The 27,031-nt window shown below is 38.5% G+C and overlaps 1 protein-coding gene across 4 annotated transcripts; it reads right to left on the reverse strand.

Moving 5' to 3' along the window:
• Positions 1-614: 614 nt before the first annotated feature.
• kdm5bb (lysine demethylase 5Bb) lies at positions 615-24,682 on the reverse strand. 4 transcript variants are annotated; one of them, XM_082188349.1, is made up of 28 exons: positions 24,352-24,682; positions 21,015-21,092; positions 20,397-20,519; positions 19,731-19,901; positions 19,053-19,109; positions 17,569-17,712; positions 16,961-17,054; positions 16,702-16,820; positions 16,233-16,391; positions 15,963-16,082; positions 15,657-15,815; positions 15,352-15,533; positions 14,474-14,636; positions 14,275-14,394; positions 13,899-14,093; positions 12,693-12,874; positions 12,370-12,494; positions 11,791-11,941; positions 9,592-9,706; positions 9,102-9,472; positions 7,410-7,548; positions 7,077-7,256; positions 6,285-6,443; positions 5,723-6,196; positions 5,245-5,341; positions 4,966-5,138; positions 2,973-3,209; positions 615-1,541 (listed from the first exon to the last, which is right to left on the reverse strand). In XM_082188349.1, exons 1-28 carry the CDS (start codon positions 24,655-24,657, stop codon positions 1,407-1,409), a joined length of 4,728 nt encoding a protein of 1,575 aa, XP_082044475.1. In that variant the 5' UTR covers positions 24,658-24,682; the 3' UTR covers positions 615-1,406. The 4 variants fall into 4 exon arrangements, with proteins under 4 accessions (XP_082044475.1, XP_082044474.1, XP_082044477.1 ...); XM_082188348.1 differs by having other exon boundaries at positions 17,563-17,712; XM_082188351.1 differs by lacking the exon at positions 19,053-19,109.
• Between the last annotated feature and the right edge of the window lie 2,349 nt (positions 24,683-27,031).

Consider the following 27,031-nt stretch of genomic DNA (forward strand, 5'->3'; position numbering starts at 1 on the left):
AATCTGTTTTATGTATGTATACAGTGCCTATGTACAGTATGTATGCATGTATGAATGAATGTGTAAAGGCTTTAAATTGAATGCATAAGAATTACCACTAGATGGCCGCACTTTCACTAGTTCTAGCAAGGCATAATAGAAAAATAATTCCATATTAGTAGAAAGATAAGCATTTACTGTAAATTAAACTCATTCGATATCTGATTGTTAATATTGTATAATATTACCAATTCACAAGGAAAGTTATTTTAATAAGTTAAAAGTATATTGTTGTCCATTAAATACAATTATTATTCTATATATGAAGATTAGAGAGTTTACATGAAATCGATAGTTATCTACAAAATTTTGATAAGTTAAAAAAGTAGAACGATAGATAGGATATCTGCTAAATTAACACATTAAAAGAAAAACTAACAGGGTTAAAAATGACCATAGGTTAAGAAGTTCAAGCACTGAAGGCTTAGTGTTACCTAAAGACACTAATACCTGCAGCAGAGAGGGTCAAATTCAGTTGTAAACAATGCTAACATAACACTGGTCTGTGATCAGTGTAAAGAAATCAGATGCACCACCATACCAGTGATCACTAAATGAAGAGAAGAGGCTTTGTCTGATATTAGAACAAAGAGTTTTATTTCACACTATAAATTGGGACACTTTTTTTTTTTTTAAACAAGCTAGTCAAACCCCAAACCCTAACACCCCCCACCCTCACCCTTCAAAACGGCTTGAGCAGGTTTTGTGGCAGTTCATTACACTCTTCTGTCTGCTACAAATCTGACGTCTGTGTGTCCGGTACATATCCTGAATATCTCACCACCATCTCTAAAAGCACCAACACAACTGAGACCGCCCAAACCTGAAACTTACAAACGACATTATTGCTCCGATAAATAAAACTAATCTACAAAAGGAAATAAAACGTCACAACGGAGAGAATCCCAGATGCCTGTGTACTGAAACGGCAAGTTTCCAAAAAATAGTTTCTCTGTATTTATTATTTATTGTATTTGGTGAAAACTGTTGGTTTGTCTTGTGTTGTGGCGTTTCTGGCCGTGCATGCAGAAGACCTTCGCTGTGTTTCACGAGAGCGTCTCTCCTCCACACCAGAAAGCAACACAAACACAAACCCATGCACCGCTATATTCATTCAGCATTTAGCATATTTATCATTGTTTTAGACAATCACAAACAGTTCGACAGAAGGAAAAAAGCTGTAAAAATACAAAAAGGTGACCAAATAGTATCATTCAGGACAATAGAGTCCAACAAAAAGAGTAAAATAGCACCGTTGTTACAAAGGTCAGAGGTCGTAGGATAGGGAACGGGGAGGGTCAGTTACACATCCAGGAGAAGGGATAGAGGAGGATGGGGAGGGAGACCGATTGCCACCCTCGTCCGTCTCACTTCCGGCGGCCCGCGTTGGTTGTGTTGCAGGTCACGCACATGTAATCCTCCTCGGCTGCGAGTTCTGCTGATACCCCCACACATATCATATGGAACCAGCGGTTACAGCAGTCACACTGGACCCAGTACACCTGAAGCAGAGAGAAACCAGTCAAAACACATTCAAACAAACACACACACACTTGAGTGATCCTTAAAAGACGGTGATCTCAATTTACACACCCACGTGATCTTATTCCTAATAAATGACACTGATTCGGCAATGTCATCTAAACCTTTGACAAGTACGATCACAGCGAACATCACAGCTTTCGCTGTGCCAGAGTTTATATTTCGGATATAAATACTGATGTCTACGATAGCGATCTAAATAGAGTAAATCAGCTTTTGAAAGTAACTTGATGCTTCAAATAAAGATTGTATCGATTATATCATTACACCAGTAGGTGGTGACAAGTGGCTGTTAAATATATATTTGTCTTTAGCTATGTTTCCATCAAAAGTTGAGAATTTAACTTGTGCTCAAACTGGAATATCGCATAAAGTATTTGCGATAAAGCAGCGTTCCATCCCATGTGTTTTTGGTTTTTGAGTTTTTATTTTTTACTTCAGGGACAATACACAATAATAATGCCTAACAATATGTAAAATGGGCCAGATTTAGCCAACACTGGCCAATTTCAATCCGTTGTCCCTCGGCAGGTTGATGTTAAGGACAGGAAAGAAAGAAGTTTACCATACCAGCATATCTATAAATGTTCACAGTTTTGATTCTACAGTAGCCATATTTTCAGCTTTTTAGAACAAATTTTCAAGAGTGTTCAAGTAAGAGAACAAAAATCATAATTTCCTGGGATATTGGCATACAAATATTTGTAATAAAAAATGGAAGTTGCTGGAATCGGGGAAGTCACTGTCATGTTATCATGCGTTCGGATGCCTGGCATTTGGGAACGCAATCATGCGAGACACTTCTGGGAGGTCATTATACCAAATCCTTTTGAAGACAGACTTTGGCTCAGGCATTCAAAACGATCAAACCAACATTTGAGACGCTGTGCAAGAAAATTGGTCCGGAGGTTAGTTCAGTTATCCAGTCACATCCACTGTTGAGGCAAAATCACGTGAGTTTTTGTTGTGCACCGGGTTCGTTATATGTATTTCCATCGTAGTTTATGCGCATTTCTTTTTATAATATATATAAAAAAATGATCCACCTCAATTGAGTGCTAATGTTTTTTTATGCGCATATTGGCATTTCCATCCAGCGTTTATGCGATATCCAAAAATGCACATAAAAATAGGTGGATGGAAAGATAGGTATTGAATCATTCAAGAAAATTGTTTTAAAAATGCTGATTCATCCAGTAATGAAGAAATTGAAGTCTTTTTAAGTGAATCATTGAATCATTCATTCAAACTGATTTCTTTTTCATTCAAATGAATTAAATATTTTTAAAGAGACTGCAGCCATTTTTTGGTTAGAACCCCTAGTAAATGACATCATTTTGTTCTGTTGCCCATCTAGAATTGTGCAGCTCTCATTACATTCACTCCCTCACCTCTTCCCCCTCCGGCTGGAGACAGCTCTCTGCTGGACACAGGGACATATCCTCCTCCGAGTCTTCCGACTGAGACACGTCTGATGCAGAGACAGATGCTGCTTTCCTCTCTCTCCGCTTCTCCGTACCCATTCTCTGCTTCTTGCTTTTCGGCTTTATCCCTCTATCCCTGATCTCAGTATCCTCTCTGTTCATTCGCCGCTTGGCTTTCTTTTCTGCTGAAGTGATTGCATCTCTCTTTAGAGAAAGAAAAAAAAGAGCAAGACACAGAGAAGTAATGAATATAAATTCTTAAACAAAGGTCTTCAAAACTTTTTCAGGCTGAGGACCCTTTGGTGGATCAACAAAAGTTTCCACAAAAATATTAAGAAGCACAACTATTATCAATGATGATAATAACTAAGATATGTTTCTTGAGATTCAAATCAGCATATTAGGTTGTATAGTAGTGATTGCTGCTTTGCCATCACAGGAATAAATTACATTTAAAAAATATATGAATAGAAAACAGGTATTTTAAATTGTAATAATTGCACAATATTACTGTTTTACTGTATTTTTAAATCAAATCAATACAGCTTTTATGAGAATAGGAGACTTCCTTCAAAAACATTTAAAAAAGACCCCAAACCTTTGAACTATGCATTTACATACTTTGTCAAGATGCTTACAAAGCAATTAAAATAATCATTATTGATGTACAGAGTTATATACTTATACAGTGTAATTTGAATGAGGGAGGAACCTTCAATTTTTAACTTAGAAGTTAACTTAATTCTGAATTTTTTTATTATTTCATATCAAACACTACACCCCACTGAAGACTAGACATTTTTTTAAATGCATTTTTTTTATATATATCAAACAATAATAGCTAGACCCCACTGAAGACTGAATGAGCTTTAAATAAAACATAAATAATGTCCGCCTACTTTTTCAGCAGCCTTGGTTCTGTAAGTATTTTCCATATGTATTAAATAAAGATACTCAATTGTTTAAAAAAAAACCTCAACCATCAATTAAACCAACAAGCTCCAACATAAATTACAATATCAAAGTTTGATTTGAAACAAGAAAGCTGCTTCAAAGATAAAAGACTTGTATGAAGCAAATGATGTATTCAAGTGAAAAAACAACAGTACTATTGACTAATATATGGAATGTATACAATATATTTGAAGTCGCAAAATAATACAATATATACGTTGTTTGAGAGTAGGGTGACCAGACGTCCCGAACAATTCGGGACAGTCCCGAAATTTAAGCTGTTGTCCCGAATCCTGAATCGGGCCTTATTTGTCCCGAAAATTATACTAAAGCAAAATCTTGAGTAGTTATGGTCTAATAAAACATTAAAAACTGTCCGTGGAGGTTGAGTCGTCCTGCAGTCAGCCCCCACCGGCTGCTCATTGGCTGCAGCATCTTTTTTTCTTTTTTTGAAGTTCTACAAAGATACCGTAGGCGCGAATTTATATGCATTAATAAGCGAGCGCAAGTTGCAGCAGCCGCGAGGACAGTGAACGTGCAGGCAGCCAGTCGAAAAGGAGTGATTGATTGGTCGCGGCACTGTGTGCAAAAAATACTTCGGCCTAATGTCTGATGTCGAGTCACACAAAACAAATCATCTACACAATTATTTAGTTTTCTTATTTAATAAACGACAATTTAGTTGTAATAATAATTTTGGCATAAGGCTTATTAGCGTTAGTCTATGGCCTGAAAGGTCTGATTTACGCACTGTTACAACAGTCACTGTTTTTTTTGTTTTTTTTCACAATGACATTTGAGTTCATGATTTTAATGTTGTTTTTTTGTGGCAGACTAAAGACTAATGACAGACTGTTGATCTTTGAATAAAAATATGTTTTGTTCAGGTTTGAAATTCATTATCTTTTATTATAGGCTATGTAGTCTAATATCATAGTAGGCCTAGGCGGGTTAGGGTTAGCTAACCCGTATTTGCTAAACAGCATGAAAGCCTTGCACTCTTTACCTCTCTCTGCGGCGAGGAGTGTTTCTGTGTGAGGTAGGGTGTGTGTTCTGTGTGGGAAGTGTTTGTAGTCGGGAGGCCGGAAAGCAGAAGTCTGTAAAGCTGCTGGGTCTCGGGGACAGAAACCTGCAGGAGCAAACCCTCCACCATCAGTTCCTCCAACTCCGAACTGAGACCTGGAACATAGACAGAGTTTCATTTTAAAACAAGCAATTGCTCTGCAGTGAGATTTCAGAAAATCCGAAAATGCTCTGAGTTTGTGTATGTGAGAATTATACAGACCCTGGAGAGGGATACAGCGTTGCTCTGTGTAAAACACTGTCTGTTCCTGCCCAGAAACACGCCAGTCCTGACTCTGAGATGGAGATCCACACAACTGCTACAATAAAACAACAATGACTCTTTATTGATGGGTAGAAAGCAAAAATGGCTTTACACAGCTACAAAAAAAGGTTAAACTGGTTAAATTCACAAATAAAAACTATATATATTGTTTTAAGCTAAATTAAATAAATAAACGTAAAAAAAAATGTATTAAAAAAGTAGTAAATATAAAAAGATATTACAAATAAAAAGTATATATATATATATATATATATATATATATATATATATATTTATAATAATAATAATAATAATAATAATTCATCAAATTAAATGGCAAAAAAGTAACAGTAGTCTGACTGCAAGATTCTCACCCCTTTGGAAACAAAACATCGAACCACTAACAGTCTGGTGCCTGTGTGAAATAATGTCTAACCTTCCTGTTGTGCCCAGTGGTCCTGTGGCTCCTTGTAGGTGAAGCTACTCTGCAATCCTGAGAGGTCGGCGAGAGATCATAAGAGTCTATGACCTCTCGTGCCCGCCGCTGCCAGCTGCCAGTACGTTCCATCATATAACGTAGAGCGTCACCCTCAGGGAAACGCACACGGATCCGCTGCAGTGATGACAACAGTGTCAGGATCTTGTCCATAGGAGGCTTAGTCGACCGTAGGCATAACGGACACAGCCAGGCTTCAGGGTCGAGGGGATCCGAGGGCCCGCGTACACACACGCTGTGGAAAGCATCTCGACACAGCTCGCACTGCAGCATGGCGCCCATGGCTGGCTTCTGACACACACACACTTTGAGGGCAGAGCAGTCCGCTGTAGGCAGGAGCTTCGATTCATTAGCTGCACGGAGAGAGCACAGCGACTCCAACTCTTTTAAACGAACCTCAGCCAGAGTAAACATCTGCGAGAGAGAGAAAGAAAGTGAATGAGAAAGAGAAGCTTTTCATTCATCTACAATTTTTCTGAAATGTATCGTATAGCGAACTCACAGCGGACGCAGAGTCTTTGCTGTCTGAAAGTGCTCTCTCCACATCACTCACACTGTCCAGCTTCACAAGCTTCTTCTTCCCTGATGACACGCACTCTCCCTTAACCTTCCTCATCTTCTTCTTCAAAGAGCTGCCCACTTCCCATCGGGGACACAAGACCTGCACAGGTGATCAGACCAATTAAATCCTCAACTACTATTTATTCAAATGAGAGTTTTACAAAGTTTCTTTATGAGTGAATGAAAACATGTTCAGGTCATATTTCACCCCAAAATCAAAACCAAAAAAATATGAAATTATATTTTGCATATTTTTTGCATTTGCATTTCATTCTCACAACATATCTTTATAGATATGTTAATAATTAAAATATAATTTAATTAAATACAATTATACACTTTGCTTTATTATTTTTGAAAATAATTGGGACAACAGTATTTAAATATTATAATCATATTCATCATAGATTAACAATATATAATAAATGTATATCATAAATGAAAGCAAAGCAGTAATTTAAAGTGTGGGTTTTTTTTACATTGAAGTAATGAGATTATTTTGCAATGATGATCTGTTGTAATTTTCTTTATGCCTTTTTTTATTCTTTACTTTTTCAATTTAGCACAATTTAAACCCAGCCTCTAATTCATTATAAGGTTATAAGAAACTTTAAGAAAAAAGTTAATTTTGAAACTTTCTATCATTTAAGAACTAAACGCCTATTTAAATTGTTAAAAATTCCACTTAAAAACGTAATATTTCCTATTAGTTTAATAAACTGTCCAGTCTAACCTCCAACAGCGTGAAGGGGGAGTTCTTGACGAGGAAGGTTTTTGTGGCTGACTCTTTCCAGGCCTTCACCTCTGATACCAGAACCTCCAGCTGGTCCAGAGGCTCCAGTCGCACAGGAATAGCATGAGCTCTCAGAACCATATCAGAGAGCGAGCTGAGAACTGGAGACTGACCTGCCACCTGCCAGCACAAACAGAAACACAAAGGATCACAACTACCATTAACATTACTGACAGATTTATTTTTTTCTCCCTTCAAAAACATGAACAGACACGAAACAATAGCCTAGTGTGCAGAATGCATATATAGTTAATTTAGCTAGGAGTACTCAACCTGTAAATCCTCAGCTTCCTGAAGCCATTCTTTAGCCCTGTTCAATGTGTCTTGTAGTAGGAGGCAGTTTGGCAGGTATGCAGGAACCCCGTCCACCTGAGTCAACATGGAACCGATCGTCTCTAAACTCTCTGGAGGCCTAAAAGAAAACGCATTAACAAATGTCATTCATCTCATTACACAATCACTTTGTGGAGCCTCCTGCAAGTCCTCAGCACGCACCACAGGAGTTAATTCAGGCTCACTCAAGAGCTGCTTTGCATTTCCAAGCCTCCATTTTGTCCTGAACTGATGCAAATGTTGAAAGGAAGTGGTTCCCCAATTGTTACAGCTTGAAACCTGAGATCCCACTGCAATGGCTAACTAGCCTTATGAAAAGTTGTCTTGGAAACTAATTAAAATAACATAAGCATAATTTGAAGTACTAAAATGACTCAAAAAAGAAATAAAAAATGAAATAAAGCTATATAAAAATAACTAATAAAAAAGGTCAAAAGGACAAAATTACTGAAACTTAAAAAAACTACTTAAAAAGCCAATTATTAAATTATATAATATTATATACTGGGTGGCGCCTTGCATGGCTGACACTGCCGTCTGTGTATGAATGAGTGAGTGAATGGGTGAATGTGAGGCTATGTAAAGCGCTTTGGTGGCCACAGGTCTGTGAAAGCGCTATATAAATGCAGTCCATTTACCATATATAATATTATTTAAATATCACTGGTACACTATCTATTCAATGCCATTTACATGTTAACATTTTGGACAAATTTAAAATCACAAACTTTTTTTTTTTTATCAAAATACTTCAGGTTTAATTATTCAAATTCATTAAGTAGACAAATATAAATCGTGCCTTTTTTGATTGATTGTTTTCTTTTAAATGGATGAGTTGCACTGTTTAAAAACGAAAAAGTATCCAGCATATTTGTTACAAATTTCTTTTCAATACTACTTTACACACAATATTTTCTCACAATATAAACGGTGAAAATATATCATAGACGGTATATAAACTGGACACAGCGACCCCATAGGTTTCAACGGAGAAAAGTGAAGCAAATTAGAAGCACTCACTTCCTGATGGCTGAGCGTACTGTGCAAACTCAAACTGAGCTTGACGACATGGATGTGACGTGAGCAGCCTGTCTGTGTTCTAGTAGCTGTGCCAAGGGAAATCTGAATTATTCCCTTCCGAATCTTGCAGAGACAGAGAGCGTGAGTAGGAGCTGTCCATGAGCTATGATTCTCTATGGACTTCTCCCTTGACTTTATCGGACTTTATGCCTCCACGTCCCCCCGATTGACTGCAAGCTTCTCCTCCTGTCTATACGGTCATTTCCAGAGAGTCGCGTGGTTATGACGCAATCGTTAGCCTACTTTTACAAAAACTGTTTCTACGGGGCCATAACGTGAGATACAAGGTAATGGAGCCTTTTATACATTGTCGGGTTTCTTTAGAAATAAACAATGGACAAATGGAGTCTTTAAACGCCTCAGATGTAAAGTTATTCGCGGTCAAAGTGACGCCAAAATGAATGGGAGTCAATGGAATGCTAACAGCAGGTGATGGCTTGTTAGCCAATGGCGGCCCTCGGGGGTGGTACAGAGGTACTCGATTACCCCCCTGAAATATATAGCTGCCTATATTTGAGGAAGAGGGTTCATCATATTTAGTGCTGCCCCCACCTGGCCTTCAGCAGTGCCTGCGCTTTCTCCTCCAACTCCTCTGAGATTGTGAGCAGTTCCTGCAGCCGAGCCATCGTGCGTTCAGTGGAGGGATGCTGAGTCAGTCCGACTCCTCGATCGATCAGCCGGCGCATGCTGTCCAGAGAGAGACCGCAGGGGTTTGATACCGGATCCTCTGCCTGCTCAACTCTGGCCAGCCACCGTGCCTGTTCCAAACGCTCCCGTAGCAGCGGCAACTCCGGAAGAAACACGTCGAACTGAGAGCCCTCCTCCAGCAAGGACTCGATCTCACTAACAACATCTGCGCTCACTTCATCGGAGAGAAGCTTCTCACTGTGCTGCTGGAAATCCTCAATGCTATTCAGCAGTTCCTGAGACAGAGAGTGTTAATAGCTTCTATTATATGAGCTGTTTAGAGATGAACTGTGCCTCATTTATCTTCAGGAGGACTGCCTGCATGTGTGTGTGCGCGTGTGTGTGTGTCAGTCACCTTCAGAAGCGGTGCCTGTGTCAGGCTGCAGGGCAGGTTATAAAGCTGGCGGACAAATGATCTCATTTCCTCCACAGTGAGCTGATTAGGAGATTTACCCCCGCCTGTGCGATACCTGCAGACAGATGACGGCAGACAGACATAAACAAATGCATGAAAGCATACACAAAATTCACATGCCACATGTGTCTAGACCAAACCAAACCACTGTGTGCAGGAAAACAAAGCCCACCACATTGGAAATTCCCCTTAAATGGAAATAAACACTACACAGTACTTGTATAGTGAGTGTGTGAGAGAGGTCATTCTTGCATCCGTTTGCACTATGTAAGTATGTGTATAGACGGGTGTCATTGAGAGTTGCAATGCACTTGTTTTTCAGCAATCTGTGCCATGAGCTCCACCATTTTTAAGACGCATCACGCATGTTAAGTGAAAAGTGAAAACATATTATTCATAAATTGATCAAAAGTGACAGTGCAGACATTTAAATTCACACAAAATATTTATAGTTCAGGTATACACCGTTTTCTTTTACATTCTATACTAATCAGAGAATCGCTATGAAAACTGTTCTTTCATTAAACGTTCCATTCCGTGAGATTCCGGCCCAGCCGGTACGGATATGGTTTCATTTTCCGCTGTGGGGCGGATAAGTTATTTGGAATGTAATACAAATGCATCAGTCATTGCCTTGGTAACGCAAGAGTAATGATATGAGATGTACATATAGCGACCGTTATGGAGGATGATCAGATAAAAAAATAAAATAAAAAAAATATATTATTAAAGGTGCTCTAAGCGATGTCACGTGTTTTTCAGGCCAAAACATTTTTTGTCACATACAGCAAACATCTCCTCACCATCCACTAGCTGCCTGTCCCCTGAACACACTGTAAAAAAAACACGGTCTCTGTAGACACCCCAGGCTCCACAAATGGCAAGAAAAACAAACTGGGCCAACCTGCGCCATGAAACATAAACTGTTCCAGCCAATAACCGACAAGAAGGATTTGGGGTGGGGTTTGGGGGGTTAGTGCGCGGATGAGAAGGAGGGAGGGTCTATCTAGCCTCCGTTTTGTTTGACAATACTTTAAACGTCAACAAGAAGTGACGTCACCCAACATCACTTAGAGCAGCTTTAATTTGTGTTTACGTTGCTCAAATAGCACAAGTTGCTCACAACAGTGTCACAACGTTCTCACAACAGTTTGGCTTGACGGTGGAAAAGCGGCTATTGATATAGTTTAACATTAATTATAATAAATGTTTCTTGAGCACCAAATAAGCATATTAGAAGGATCATGAGACACTGAAGACTGGAGAAAATTCAGTTTTGCCATCACAGAAATAAATTACATTTTAAAATACATTAAAATAGAAAATAAATATTTCAAAATATATTACAATATTCACAATATACATTTGGCTTGTTTGAGTAGGTTTCATTATAGTCTATTTGTCTGTGTGTGTGTCTGTGTGTGTGTGTGTCTGTGTGTGTGTGTGTGTGTGTGTCTGTGTGTGTGTGTGTGTCTGTGTGTGTGTGTGTGTGTGTCTGTGTGTGTGTGTGTGTGTCTGTGTGTGTGTGTGTGTGTGTGTCTGTGTGTGTGTGTCTGTGTGTGTGTGTCTGTGTGTGTGTGTGTGTCTGTGTGTGTGTGTCTGTGTGTGTGTGTCTGTGTCTGTGTGTCTGTGTGTGTGTGTGTGTCTGTGTCTGTGTCTGTGTCTGTGTGTGTGTGTCTGTGTGTCTGTGTCTGTGTGTCTGTGTCTGTGTGTCTGTGTCTGTGTGTCTGTGTCTGTGTGTCTGTGTCTGTGTGTGTGTGTGTGTGTGTGTGTGTGTCTGTGTGTGTGTGTGTGTCTGTGTGTGTGTGTGTGTCTGTGTGTGTCTGTGTGTGTGTCTGTGTGTGTGTGTGTCTGTGTGTGTGTGTGTGTGTCTGTGTGTGTGTGTGTGTGTGTCTGTGTGTGTGTGTGTGTGTGTCTGTGTGTGTGTGTCTGTGTGTGTGTGTGTGTGTGTGTGTCTGTGTGTGTGTGTCTGTGTGTGTGTGTGTGTGTGTGTCTGTGTGTGTGTGTGTGTGTGTGTGTGTGTGTGTGTGTGTCTGTGTGTGTGTCTGTGTGTGTGTCTGTGTGTGTGTCTGTGTGTGTCTGTGTGTCTGTGTGTCTGTGTGTCTGTGTGTCTGTGTGTCTGTGTGTCTGTGTGTGTACCTGGTCTGCCTCTTGCCGTTTAGCAGTTGCTGAGCAACAGACGAGCATTTCTCAGCATCCTGAGTTACTAGCCTTAGCTGACGTAACAGATCGTTCTCTGGGAACGACTTCTCATCAGACTCCTCCAGAAGGGTGCGAAACACGGTGACATCTACAGCGAAAAAGAGAGAGAGGGCCAGAGGCAGAAGTGAAACTCATTACATGGTACTCACAAATGCATTTAACTTCAGTCATGTAACATTTCATGACTGAAATACAATATTCTAATAATTGTGGGATTTGATTTTGATATTTCTAGTGCAGGATTTGATTTTGTACTTAAAACTTGTAAAAAGTGGACTATAATATGAATTTCTACATGCGCAGGAAAAAGGTTAATAACACAGTTTTTTGCTTAGTATAAAATAATTGTATGTAATTTATCAAATTTAATTTATACATTTAGTGTATAAATACATTGTTTTTTATATATTTATATTATTTTTATATAATAATAATAATAATAGTAAAACTACACGTTGAAAGTGGATTCTCATTCAGAAAGATTCAAAGACTATCAGTTCTCAGAGTGAAACTCACTGCGTTTCTTGTCTAGCTTTGCTTCCATGACCTCTGTCACCTTTGACGCCCACTCGTCATAAGACTCCGCCCTCTGCCGCACAGCGTTCATCATGGGGTAAAGGTCATCCAGTGTGTAACGGTAACTGTGTGGTTGAGCATTGCATTGAGTGAAACTTTCACCACGTTCACTTAAGAAATCTGCACCACTGATTATGATTATTAGCAGTGGAATCACTGCAATGATTTAATATAATAAATACATGTAAATATATGCATTTTCTTTGACGAATTTTTAAATAAGGTCATTGAGGAGTAGTGAAAGCAGTGGAGTGGAGACTTACTTGAGTGTGTAGTTGGAGGCAGGGCAGGAGCAGAGGTCGTAAGCATGGTGTAGACACACCTGGACTCCTGGTCTGCAGGGGCAGGTGAGAGCAGTGAGGTAACAGGTGGTGCGACACTTCACGCACTGTCTCTCATCATCTGCCAGCAAGTCATATTCAAACAATTTACACTGGACCACCCCCTACAGAGAGAGAGAGAATAGTAACAAATGATCATTTATAGACAAGTACAATTTTTTTTATTGCATATATTATGAAAAATGGCATAATCAGACATTACTACAATCTCTAACATATTCAAATAAACAATATTATACACCACCATGACCAATACCATATTATGTTATATGTTCGTTAGGGCTGACAAAAAAAAAAAATTTTTTTGTTAATCTGTCACTAAATTGCTCAAATTTGCATTATTAGAATAAACTAAACACCATTACATTATATTTAGCTAATCTCAGTTTAACACATGGTCAATTTAACATTGACAACTCAAAAATATAATATAATATAATATAATATAATATAATATAATATAATATAATATAATATAATATAATGATTATTATGAACATAGGTGGATACATAGGATCATAAAGTGATGAGTTGTTTTATTGAAATATAACAGATTTGCATTTCAGAAATACAGAATCTGTTTTTTCCGAGTGAGAGTAGTAATGAACACTATATGCTGATTTCACGCAGCCATTATTTTGAAATCGAAAGAGAGGATCCGGTGGGAAGAAAACCGGAAGTGTCGCCTTTAATCACAGGAGAGTCGTGAATGCGATGGCGTATTGTTGTGTTTAATGTATAAAATGAGTTATTCTAAAACTGTACATACATTTCTTTCATACTTTAGACTATATACAGTGAAATTCATTTATAAATAAAATTATTTTTTTATATATAATTCAGAAAGTAAAAAAAGAAGCAGGAATGAACTATATACATTTACACTATTGGATGTTAATATCCCATATAGGATATCGCGGCAGCAGCTTCAGGTTGGTAGTCCAAGGCATTGTTGTTTATCTTTACTTCCGGGGTTCTTCCCACCGGAGCCTCACTTTCGATTTCAAAATGGCGGCTGCGTGAAATCAGCGTATTGCATAAATTTAAACTATAGTGTCATTCACACAAATTGCATCACACGCACACACACACATACAGACTTGACAGGTTTTGTTTGTGACCGCTCACCATCTTACGAACTTTGTCCCGTAACTCTCTCTCCTCTCTTATCATGAGCCGCATGTCCTTCTGTACGGCTGACGCCAGAACCACGTCCAGGTTGTCAGCCTTCGTGGCCATATTACACACCATCTCATCATGAGAGAACACACAGTAACGGTGCAGCAGGCGGTAGTGATCCACACACTGACGACCCAGTGGCATCTGCACACCAAATTTACAAAGCAAAGTAGTAACAGAAGATAAAAATTAAAAAATACAGGAAAAATAACTGCAAAAATGTATGTGAATTAAATCTCTCCATGCTCAGCTCTGAGACCTGACCAAGAGAATCTACATTAACAACAGTCATTGTAACAGCAGGATTGATCGAGGAAAAGCTCACCCAGTCCACTGTGCAAAAGTTCACAGCCTCTGCAAAGTTGAAGCCCTGGTTGAAGCCACTGTGATATGATCGCGGAAAAGTGATGACAAACTCTCCTGCGCACTGATTGGTTCTGTAAATCTAAAAGCAGAGCATGTGTTACTCACAGGTTCTCTATGCGAGTGTGTGATTTGTAATTGTGTGTATAAACGTTACTCACTGGTACTCCATGGGCCATGAGTGTATTGGGGTTCATGATTGTGACGAGCTGGTGTAGAAGATCCGGCTGAGACTCAAACAGTTCCGGGGCCAGTTTCTTCATGACTGCCTCCAATTGCTCAGCGGCAAAACCAGGAGCCCCGTACCAGGTCTTAGGTTCTCCCCTAACACACACAAAACACATCATCAAGGTCTTCACACATACATTAAAGTTTTCGGTAAGGTTTTTGAAAGAGGTTTCTTATGCTCACCAAGGCTGCATTTACTTAATAAAATAAAGTAAAAACAGTAATATTGTGACATATATTACAATTTAAAATAACGGTTTTCTATTTTAATATATTTGTATATATAAAACTGAATTTTCAGCAGTCATTACTCCAGTCTTTAGTGTCACATGATCCTTCAAAAATCATTCTAACATGCTGATTTGATGCTCAAGAAACTTTTTTTTTTATTATTATCAATGTTGAAAACAGATTGTGCTGAAAATATTTTGCAGAAACAGTGATGCATTTTTTTTCAGGATTCTTAGATGAATGATAAGTTCAAAAGAACAGCATTTTTTTTAAATATAAATCTTTTGTAACATTATAAATATCTTCAGTGTCACTTTTTATAAATGTAATGCTACCTTGCTGAATTTAAGTACAAATTTCTATCCTTAAAAAAAAATTGTGTAAAGGACAATTTAGTCATATCAATCTCAGATATTTCCTCTCTGTGATAACACACACTCTCATGGGTAACTGTGTTTTAGATTACTTATAGCAGACACCAAATTTAAAGAAAAAAACCAAGGCTGTAGGGGACAGAAGCACAATCAGTTCAGCATGCTGCACTATATAAAGCGCTTATTAATGAAATTGTGCTTATTACCAGTGCAGGTAGTTGATTGAATAGCTCCAGTGGTCCTCAATGTGCCAGCAGAAAGAGGAGAAGCACATGCCCACGTAGAGCCACGGCAAAGTCATGCCACAGATATCAGCAGTGACATGGGTCAGCACTGACGGTGTCATCATGGCCATGTTATTCAGGTTCCACCCACCATTAAGATATTTCTACAGCAACCAATCACAGCACAGAATAACTAAATCAGTGATGGAAACAGGATGTACTACATATGGAAAATAATATGTCAAGACGTTCGAGTAATATCTCAAAATCTGATATTTCAGTTGTACCTCATCATGCGGTGCAACCTTAAACTTTCCGCCCTTGATTGGAAAACCGCTTCCGAACTCCTTTGAGGCTATATCAGCGCCATATTCCACTGTCACATCCTCCTCAATGGTGCCGACCAATCTCCAAAACTCTTTTTCTACCAATTCGGTGGGTACCATCTACAACAAACACCATTTTCAGTATTCACAGGACAAAATTAACATCAACACTAGTGGTTATTATGTTAAGGTTAGTTTCTGTTTTAACATTATATTTGTATATACTCCTGAGAGTCAACGTTAGTCTCAGTAGGGTTTCGTACATACATGAACAGGCATGTTGAAATAATCTGACTTGAAGGAGTCTGCCATTTCCCCAAAGGATTTCAGAGAATAGTCCCGGTACGCTTGCTCGAAGCCAAACGCCTCCTGAGGTTTACAGCACTCCTGCAGAAACACATAAATAATGAGTCAATCATCTATTCTACTGAATCAAAGTCTCTTTAAAAGCAACATTGACTGGATAGGGATGCTAAAGAAGAACTGTTCAGATTAAATGATGAACAAACCCTGTTACTTTTTACTATGCAAACTCACCCGAGCCAGACACTTAGGGCACCTCCAATCACCTTTAGGAACCTCACTGAGGGGCGGGATCAAGCAGAAGGTGTGGTAGCTGTCATCACAACCGTCGCATAGCAACAAACGATCCTCATCGTTCCCTTTTCCACACACTAAACACACATACAGGTCCACCTATAGAAAGACAGAGAGCACCATAATATCACAAGCCACGTTTACAAGGTTTAGCTACACAAAGTGTTTGAATAGAGCTTATAGTTACAAAAGAAACAGTTTAAGTGAACTCGAATTTATTTCATAGTACTGTATAATATTATATAGTTACTCAACGTCAATGGTTTAAGATCAATAAATGAGATGAGTTAACTTGTAACGACTCTAAACTACGATCAACAAAATCAGTTTGTCCACGGTTCTTTTTTACATGTGAGAGAAAAACAAAGCTGTAGTTACATTTGAATGAGAGAGAGGGGAGGAAACTCACCACGCTCACTGGAGGAGGGAGGATGTTTTTCTTGTAACGTGATTTGATTTTTTCTGGTTCAGGATTCAGCTCATGTATCTCCACAGGTTCCTGCTTCACCTGTATAGGGATCTCCCTCTCTAATACACACATACAAACACATTTGTTAATATAAAGACACTGATTTGACTAAAGCTATGCTAATCATGTTTGCTTTGCATGATTGACTATAGATTTAGGCTACTGAAGATCTGTGAGTCATGTGAGGTTAGATGCTCACCTGGTTCAGGCTTGGCAACGAAGGAACCCATCCTCCTCCTGAGATTGGGTCTGTTCTCACATCCCTCACCCTCTTCCGACTTAACACAGCCAGACTACAGACACAGACATTGAGCATGTGAGTTAAAACGCTAACAAAGAATCTATTCGTTTAACATAGAAAAAATTATTATACCCTAACTTTCAAAAGTTTGAGGTCAATTTTTTTTATTTTTTTTTATTTTTTTAAAGAAATTAATACTTTTATTCAGCAATTAAATTGATCAAAAATGACAGTTTTTAATGTTTTTTAAAGTCTTTTAAACTTTATATTAATCAAAGAATACTTAAATTATTATGTTTTCCACAAAAATAACTGTCATCAACATTAATAATAATAATGCTTCTTGAGCACCAAAACAGCATTTTAAATTGTAATATTTCAAAATATTACTTTTTACAGTATTTTTTATCAAATAAATACAGCCTTTGGAAAAAAATTATAAAATCTTGCTCCAAACTCACATACTGACTGGCATGGAGAAGTAAAACAACTTCAATCTAAACTGACAAAATGGAGGCATATTGTGATTATGAACATACAGTACGAGTGCGAGTGTTTACATTCACCTCAGTTTTCATCCTCTTGGCTCTTCTAGCAGGTGCGCTCGTGTCGTTGGGCTGGACATGAATGTTTTGCCTCTGCAGCAGGTCGTAGGGTTTATACTCTTTATCTTTGTCATTTACATCATCCACTGGAGTCTTCTGGAGACACTGAGGAAAACAAGGAAAACAAGAAAAACACAACTCACCCAGTTAAATGAGCCCTTCAGTCTGGAAATTAACTTGGTGAAATGAAAATGCTGTTATAATTCACTTTCCCTCATGTACTTTTAAACTTAAAATGAATTTCTTTTTTGCCCCTGTCAAACACAAAATTAGATGTTGGGCAGAATGTCCAAACTGCTCTTTTCCATGTTGCAAATGTGATTAAAAAGCTACGGCTGAATGGCAAGATTTTCAGCAAATAATTTACATTGTACTTTTTTTTTTTTTTTGCTTGGCAGCCCGTGGAAAATAACAGCTAATGAATCTCCATTTGTGTAGAGAAAGTCAGTCATACAGGTTGAGAACAACATGAGGGTGGTAAAATGTTATAGGTGTAATTTAATAAAAAAAACATTAGGTCTGTTTTCCAGAGTAATGTTTAAGATTTTAATTCACAGCTAATGAAGAGTCAAAGGTCATTTTAAGGTCAGCTCAGTTCTCCACACTTGAAATTGTGAAACTTCACACTTTAAAAAAAATTCCCTCTAAATCACCGTCATCTTTTCCCTCCACTCTACAGATAATCCATGCTAATGTGTGAATAACCTGTTAGCCTGGCCTTAAAGAGTGTTACATCTGTGATTGCATGCAGGAAAAATCCTCAACATTCCCGGTTATGCTTGCTACCAGTATCAGATTACAGATTAACGTAGAAACAGAGGATAGAAGGAGGAGAGAGAACAGCTGGAGGTGTAAAGAGATTAGCGTGAACAGAAAGCAGGTCACAGACTCTGTGGTTGAGAGGAGGAGTGGGATGGGGGAGGGGTGGAAGAAAAGATGCGGCAGAAGTCAAAAAGACAAAAACAGAAAGAGCAGCAAGTGAAAAAGACAAGAGAAGTAGGTGGAGAATGAAAGCAACAGTGTCTCGGCAGGATGGCTGCGGGTTTGGTGGGGGTCAGGACGGGTTGAATGCTGTCCGTCACTGTGCGTCACAGAAACAACAGCTCGCTCCCATTTGTTACCCAAACTCAAAAAGCAAAACACTGCGTTAAGAAAAATAAATAAACACACTCACACTCACACACGCTGACAAAAGCAGCAAAAGGAAATGTTTACAGATCATTACAATAAAGAACCAAGGAGACAATTTGTGTAAAACATTAATAAAGGGGTAATACATGATTTTATCAATATGATCCCTAATTTTTACACTTTAAAGATGGAGAGTGAAGAGCCACAGCGACTACTAAATGAAAAACATGAATTACCACAGGTCCCATAATGACATCACATCCTTGTCCATATTTAAATCGTCAGATTAAGTAATGGGGAAAGTAGAAACGTACCTCCTCCATCCCAGGAGGTGCCCTAAAACTTGACAGTTTGGCTGCGATCTCAGGAGCCTGATGTAGAAAAGAGCACCCAACATTACAGACACATTGCCAGTGACCTCGGGGTCAGAGGTCACAGACATCTCTAACAGAGATGTCAAGCATTCAGTCAATGGAAAGAAAATGAGTTAGGCTCCAAGTTACTCTTCATTTGCTCTTGCATATGACCACTGACCGCATTAAAAAACATAATGTATATTTGCAGTGTGAAAAAAAGACATGAATATGATAGTGTTTGCGCTTTTCAAAACATCCAGTTAATTGATATTGATAATATATCGTCTCTAAAGACAAAATAAGTCATTTGCGACCACATTTGGCAGAGGCTGCAGCACAAATAGCAGTAACGCTGAAAAGATCAGCACACAATACAGAAAACAAGCAGATAGAACACAATAAAACACTTAACAACCACAGATTGCATTTATGCACAGAGAATACTCCATCAGACCTTAATAGTGCACAAACTAATACTGCTAACCCCTGAAGGCCCAGCTTTAATACTGCAGATCAGCTGTAACCCGACTAACCCTAAAAGCCGCCCAAACACACGATGAACTCCTGCATGACTGCTGAAAGCTTTATGCAGAGTGTGTGATATATTGATTTGATGCATCTATAAGTTAGACTCACCAGCAGGTTTGTCCCAGACTGGAAGAGGTTGTACGGATACAGCACCCTCTCATAATGGGCTCTCAGGTGGGACCCCACAGCTTTGCCGGGGGCAAAACCCATCGTCATGGCAATCTTCGTCCATCTCCTATCTCTACAAACCAAATCGAATCCGCCCTCATCTGCAACCAACTGGCAAATGTAGAAAGAGAGTTTTTTACTTCATTGTAAAAATATAATTAACATTTATCAATGCTTTAGTTTCTCTTGGTCAAGGATAAAGAACCCAGCGGTTACACGAATTAAGGTCCATTCACAATAATAATAACTATATTAACCTCCACACCAACAAAGAATATTATAACCACATGCAGCAGTTTTGTCATCTGTCTCTTTATGAATTTTAGATTTTTTGATTTGCTCTCAATGTTTTTATCGTTCATGAGTTCATCGTTCAAAAATATTTCTGAAAGTGATTCCAACGATATTGTTCCTCTTCCCCATTCTCACAGAATTAGAACTATTTTTAAAACTTTATAGTTATGGTTATGGTTATAGTTATCGTCCTTAGTGTGAACCGGCCTTTACTCTGAGACACATACAGATATGAGTCACAGGTTTCAGCTAACAATATTAAGAGTCATAATGGATCAAACCATATACTGTACAGTACAAAGACTGACTCACTTTGTTCAGCTGGTACAGATCGAGGATCTTCCGCTCCACATGTGGAATTTTGAGCGTGCATCCTTGTAGTTCCCAAAACTTAGCAATCTGGTCCAAGAAGTTGAGTTTAACTCTGGTTTGAGCCTGCGAGAAGAGGGGGGAGGGGGGTTGATGGAGGTGCACAGAAAGAGAAAATGAGAATCAGCAACATTGTGAATGGTGCATGTTAATTATTAAGCATCTCAGAGATGGTGTTTTTTTAATATCAGACATCTCAAAAGACCCAAATTCTGCTGACAAGACTGTGACCATTGACCTTACAATGCAAACATGCACCCTTCAGTTTCGCTATATTACTGACGACATCTCATAGACAGTGTTTTTTTCAACAGAGGTGATGATATTTGCAAAACCCTGACCCCAAACCTAACCCTGTGATAAACCTGTTGATATCAGTAGACTGATTTGACAGATTTATGTTTTTCAAACAGTGAAAAGCACTTCAGATGACCTCGCAAGTTAGTTGTCAGCACGTCTCACTATATTTGAGGGGATATTTCAAAATATTTGGCCCTCATGAATATAGCCAAACTTCTTATACACACAATTTTTCAGCTCAAAACAAAATCGTACAATTACCTCTAACTCGTTGAGTCTCTGGATTCGTGGAGTAAAATGAAGTCTGTCAACGTCACATGCAAATGGAGGCTGCCAGTCCTAAACACACACACACACAAAGTTAACATACAATTAGTAAAGTTACATTTCTTATACTTTTATTGATATTTATTTTACATTTCTTGATTTTTGAAGTTTATTTAACTTTAATATGCAATGTCAGCATAATTTCACAGTAAAAATCAAGCTGTGACATCCAAAGGGGCCTAATGAACCATTCATTGTATGGTCCTGTGCGATTTAGGCCTACGTTCTACATATATTTGTAGTCAAAAGTTAAAATGTTCACAAAAACAAACTTTATTTCCATCAACAGCAAATCCAAACTGCAGACTGCGTCCTTGAGTCGAGCCTCTGACTCATTACCGCTGAGGTCATGAACACAAACATGTTCGAAACAGGAGAGGCTTTATCAAAGAAATCATTTTTTATCTTTAGCTTTCTGATTTTCTGAATTCAATCAGCAGCCTTCTGAAATCATCAAGACTGTGTTTGCATGTGCACACAATGCACACAAAAAGAAGCTTTTGATAAGAAGGTAACCGTTTTTCATGTTTACAGATAAGACTTTCATTCTGAGGGTACTGGACACTGATAAATTAAACGGGGACACAAAATATCTACATAAACACATGTAAAAACACACCATTGGAACACCACATTTTATAGAGTACACAATTTCAGAAGCAAAATAAGAAAACTTAGTTGCTTCTCTTTCACTATTTTTTTCCCCCTTTGCATTCATAAATTTAATTTGAAAAGATCTGACGAAGAAAACCCTGTACAAATGTGACAGGTACACTTTGGTTTGTGGTCAACAAACTTGTGAATGTGTGTCTGCTTAACACAGTGGCTAAAAGTGAGCTAAACAAATATATCACATTCACTCACACGCAACCTGCTATAGATGGCTAAACGGTGGAATTATGGTTTTCTTTCAGCTCAGTCCCCTATATAATTTTTTGGGGGTCTAAGTTTAACACATTTTCTTTGTCTCAAGCCTCCCATAACCACATTCTTACAACTGCGCTCAGAAAAACAGCAACACACACACAATCGTGTCTCCAGATACACACAATGTAATTAACAGTTTGATTACAGAGACCAGACATTTTCCTCTTGGGATCAATAAAGTGTTACCCTTTCTTAACCAAATAAGGAACCCCAGGATAACCACAATCAAAATGTGCTGCAAAACCACACATTTTAGAATCAGTGAATTTAAAATGCAGATAAGTTTGCTTTTATACATTTAGCCTATATTAATGGTGCAATTATGTAATCAGTACCTGAGGAAAACAAAATAGTTTTTATTAAAAAAAAGAGAGAAATACTTTTTCCTGCCTCATAATGCATAAAATGACATATCCACAGACACACCAGTGAAGGAGTCTGTACATTAAACCACTGTGCATTGAGATCATTGACTACATATACAGATTTCTGCCTCTCTTATGAACAATATTCACCACAATCTGCATCTACTACACAAAACCTATGAAATGGAGGTGAGTTGTGCGCATATTAAGACCATTTATTACAGTATTTCCTTGTTTGCTGTTCAGGCAGCATAGTTACAGAAAGACACAAAATGGCCAGATGGTACATTCACTCCAAAGCTCGCAACATGGAGGACGCGCCCGGCCCGAGGACTTCATCTATCCATCCACAGGTTTCGGACCAGAATGAGCCGAACCGAACCTACGAATCACTTTACACGGTCTAAATGGTTTAAAACGTGGCGGGGTCCAACGCACGTATGTTGGTGGTAGAAAGCAAGAGGCCATTTGGAAAACATTCTCAGCTTTCTAACCTTCGCAAAATATTACTTTCTGGTTTATTAATGAGTCAATTATACCAAGCCATCGTACTATAATGATGCTTGACATGTTTTACCCGTTAATCGTCGCTTGTTAAACGTAATTACGCTTTCCCTCATCTGCGACCTCATGCGTGCCGTGAACCACGTCACGTAGCTGCGAATCTAATAGATTCATAAAAGAACCCGAAGCCAGTATCAGAACCAGCGAGTTTGATCCAGAGCGCGTCGTGGCCATAACAGATAGGGCGAGAATTGTCAATAAATAAGTACATGGCATTTAAAATAACATGAAGACCAAAACTAGTTTTACTGTCCATAAACATGAAAATAAATATCATGAAATGCATCATCGGGTTGTCAGACACATAAAACCATCTTCAGATATTAATAAATTATAATGTTCGTGTCATTGGACTCGTCTAATGTTCACTAACATACAAAGACGGCATCAGAACCACTGAAACCCTTCAAACTGGTTTAGACAGGTTCTGGAGTTAAGAGTTCGGATTCAGATTAACGCCGCTGGTCTGAACTGGATCATTTCGCTAATATGTAAACTATATTTAGTCGCTGGGTATAAACGGTAATTAATTAATTGCATTAATCTAATCCGCACACAACCACTTTTGTCACAGAATGGATTTGCTCTGACCAGAATAGAAGATATAGAATAATTTATACCATAATTGTATGCTTAACAATCTGTTCATATATGCAATAAAATTAATATTGACTAAACTCAATTAATGACCATTTAAAGTAGCCTAAGTGTGCTTAGGTGAAAATGAAAGGAAGTTTATTTCCGCATTGGCAGGTATCTCCTTGTCTCTTGATATTGTTGGGGTTTTTTGTATCTTTTTTTGGTCTGTCTGGTATGAGGACATTACATTCTCGTTAAAAAGTGCATTGAACTCATTAGTAGCCTTTCAATCAAATGATGAGGTAACAGATGGGGGGTTTCTGTTCTCCAATGTCAACAACAAAGATGCAGAAGCAACTATAGCCTACCAGGACTACTAATTCAATATACCAAAAATATATATATAACGTTATATACATTATAAAACGATATTTTATATCAATGATAATCACTGACAATCAGCAAACTAAACTAAGTAAATGTTACGTTTAATCCAGTACTAGAACCGAGACAGGCCGTAAACTACACTTACAGCGGCTATAAAGAGCCATTTTACTGTATAATATTCACACATCCGCGACGTTTGCGTGTAGTGAGCAACGTTGTTGCGGTCGTGGGTCAGAAATCCGGGTCATGCGGGTCCGCAGGTCGAGCACAGACCCGGCAGAGCTTCGGAAATTCAACTGATATGATGCCTATAGACACACAAAGCGGATCGGCAGTGCTGTCACTGCGCCGCCATGTTTAGACATTTCCCTTTAAATCGAACTCAGAATCACTCCGCAGATCCGGCCCGGATCAACCGGTCCGATTCAGACCGTCCGGACAGCACTCACCGGCGGCGGTCGAACCTTGCAGATCCCCGTTTTCTCGGCGATGGGTCGGATTTTATTGATAAAGGCAAACGGGTCTGCAAATTCCTCCCAACTGGGCTCGAACACCGGGCACTCGGGCGGTGGGGTAAACTCAGCCGGGCCCCGCTGGGTCATCCTGCAGGTCCGGTTCCGGAGCAGAATCGAGTCGCACAGCGAAGCGGGGACAGAACTTCCTGGGATCCGCAACAAGGTCTGTCCGTCCGTTACTCCCCTAGTCCGGCTAACACTTGAACAACACGAACAATCAACACACGCGCGCACATACATACACACACTCACCGTGACGTGACTGCTCTTAGGCTGAGACCACATCCGCTCAAAAATCTAGAGACGAAGCGAGCGTGTCCACTCATTTCTAGCGTTGAAGAAACACTTTAAATAAACATTTAAACCGTGATATTTACCGTTAATTGTCGTATTATTTAAACCGGTTGTCTTTTTGACGCGTAACGATAATAGATGGAAATACGTTGTTCGTTGACAATTAGTGCACGCCGCACGCGCTATTGAAAACCAAGAAACAAAGTAAACCTATTTACTACAGTTACCTCGCCTTCAAATAAAAGTTCCTATTATAAACTTCTGCACCCTTTATTCTATAATGTGACTTATTTAAAAGAAAAACAAAAGATCTTTTCAGTCAGCGGTTTTTATGCTCGAGGAAAACAATTTCATGTAACATGCCAGTGTACAAAGAGAAACCACAGTAGAAGCAAACAGTTGTGAGTAAAGGTTTTACAAGTTCAAATCCACTGTCGACTTGTACGATTACGTGAAAATTCATAAGAATACACTTGCTCAGCACTGTTCACTGTTAATTTAGAAACTTTAGGAGCTCTGTGTGTATTTACATCCACTTCTGCCAATAGGATGCGTTCAAAGCCGTCAACTGCTTCGCTCCGCCCAAGTGTTTACCTCTGCGTATGGATACCTTCAGGTGACAGCTGATAGTGGCTGGGACTTCTTCTTTAAATAGACTCACTGCGACTGCTGATTGGACGATTTGCGTATAGAGAATGTGACGCAATGCAAGGGGGAAGAGGGGGGTTGTAGTAAAGCGCTTTACATAGTGGTCTACTTTTGTGTTTTGAAGTAAAGGCAACTCTGGTAATGTCGCACTTCAATGTAAAATTTAGCATTGACATGTTTTATAATGTTTATTATATGATAATATTATATATAAATAATATATAACATAAATTACAAGGTCACGTCAGAGGCTGAGACTTGTTAACACAAAGCTTATTGTTTTAAAAGTATTATTTTGTTATAAAAGACAGTGATAGGAAAGTAGCAGTGCTGCATCTCAAACCTGGCCTATAATAACATACTCTTATGCTTTCATTGCACATCTATTAAAATAATCATTGGTGTACAGTCACTCACATTTTATTACAATTTCAATATTTTCATCCACATTTAAAATTTTACTAAGATAATACAATTTACATTACAACTAAAATTTTACTTTGTATCTCTATGATTGGTTGAAGTTAATGTAATATTGTATTTGTTTAATGCATTTCATTATTTTCTTCACAAAATAAAAGGTTGAGATGAAACTATTGTGTTGCAGATGGAAGACCTATGATTTAGATCAGGGCAGGTGGGTCAGAGCTCCACCGAAATATTAATCTACATGTTCTGAATCAATTATAAACTGAAAAAGTGTAGAAATTCCGACAATATTTGAAACAAAATGCGGAACATATTTAAAATCGTAAAGTGTGCGGGATGTATCAAATGCATCGGCAGACATGTATCATGAAACTGGGCAGATGGTGCCTGTGTCCTCCCCAGCTCTACAGCGCCCCACAATTTTTCAATGTAAATCTGTGGTGAAAAATGGAACTGCAGCGCTCAGACTGCCCCGCTTATTTTCAGACCAAGACGATTCAGTTATTAGTTTGCATCAGGTCAGTAACTAGTTGGCATGTCTGTTCTTCGTATCAAATTCATTAAAGTTTAAACGTGCTAATGTGAATAGCCTTTATAGTTCTGCTGTGTTTGGTTTTGTTTGCAACATTTTAAAACAAATAAATAAGGCGATAATTACATTAAGACAATACAAAAAAATAAATTATATGCGTGCCAGTCAATCCATAGACATAAAATGCTATGAATTCATTTTACATGTCAGTCAACATTAGAGCGCCACCCTCAGGCTGAATAACGCAAGGACGTTAGACACAGAATCAGCCCTACCTACATCTACTTACAGGAGCCTCTGTCTATTTATAAAGTTTTATAAATATTTGTTTTAACATAAAAAAATGTGATGTATTCAAATGTCTTGAGAAGTCACACTATATATTAAAATATTTTAACAGGGTACACCAATCAGAACCCACCTGTGGATTAACTGCTTGAGGATGATAAATACAAATTACTTCAAAGTCTACAAACTAAAACAGCAATTACAATTGTTATCATGAAGAATTTCAGTGCTGTAGGATTACTTTTCAGCAGGAGAGGATAAAGTGTCTACACGACTTGAGACAAGCAGCAAATCCTTGAGAAACCTTTAACATAGCGTAAAATATCAGCAGTACGTCGCATTACTCGCATAAATTGCGCTTTACACTCAAGTGGAATCCGTATGTTCGTTTGGCCGGAAGCTAGTCATTTTACTTTAAGAAAA

Source organism: Leuciscus leuciscus (assembly GCF_965113295.1).
Source record: "Leuciscus leuciscus genome assembly, chromosome: 13".
Taxonomy (NCBI): Eukaryota; Metazoa; Chordata; class Actinopteri; order Cypriniformes; family Leuciscidae; genus Leuciscus; species Leuciscus leuciscus.

Excerpts from the sequence above, each read along its gene's own strand:
- kdm5bb (XM_082188348.1), bottom strand. The coding sequence starts at position 24,657 with ATGTATGTGCGCGCGTGTGTTGATTGTTCGTGTTGTTCAAGTGTTAGC. Across the intron at positions 12,875-13,898 it reads GGGACAAAGTTCGTAAGATG|GGGGTGGTCCAGTGTAAATT; the intron begins GTGAGCGGTCAC and ends CTCTCTCTGTAG. Across the intron at positions 5,342-5,722 it reads CCACTGGGCACAACAGGAAG|CAGTTGTGTGGATCTCCATC; the intron begins GTTAGACATTAT and ends GTTTTATTGTAG.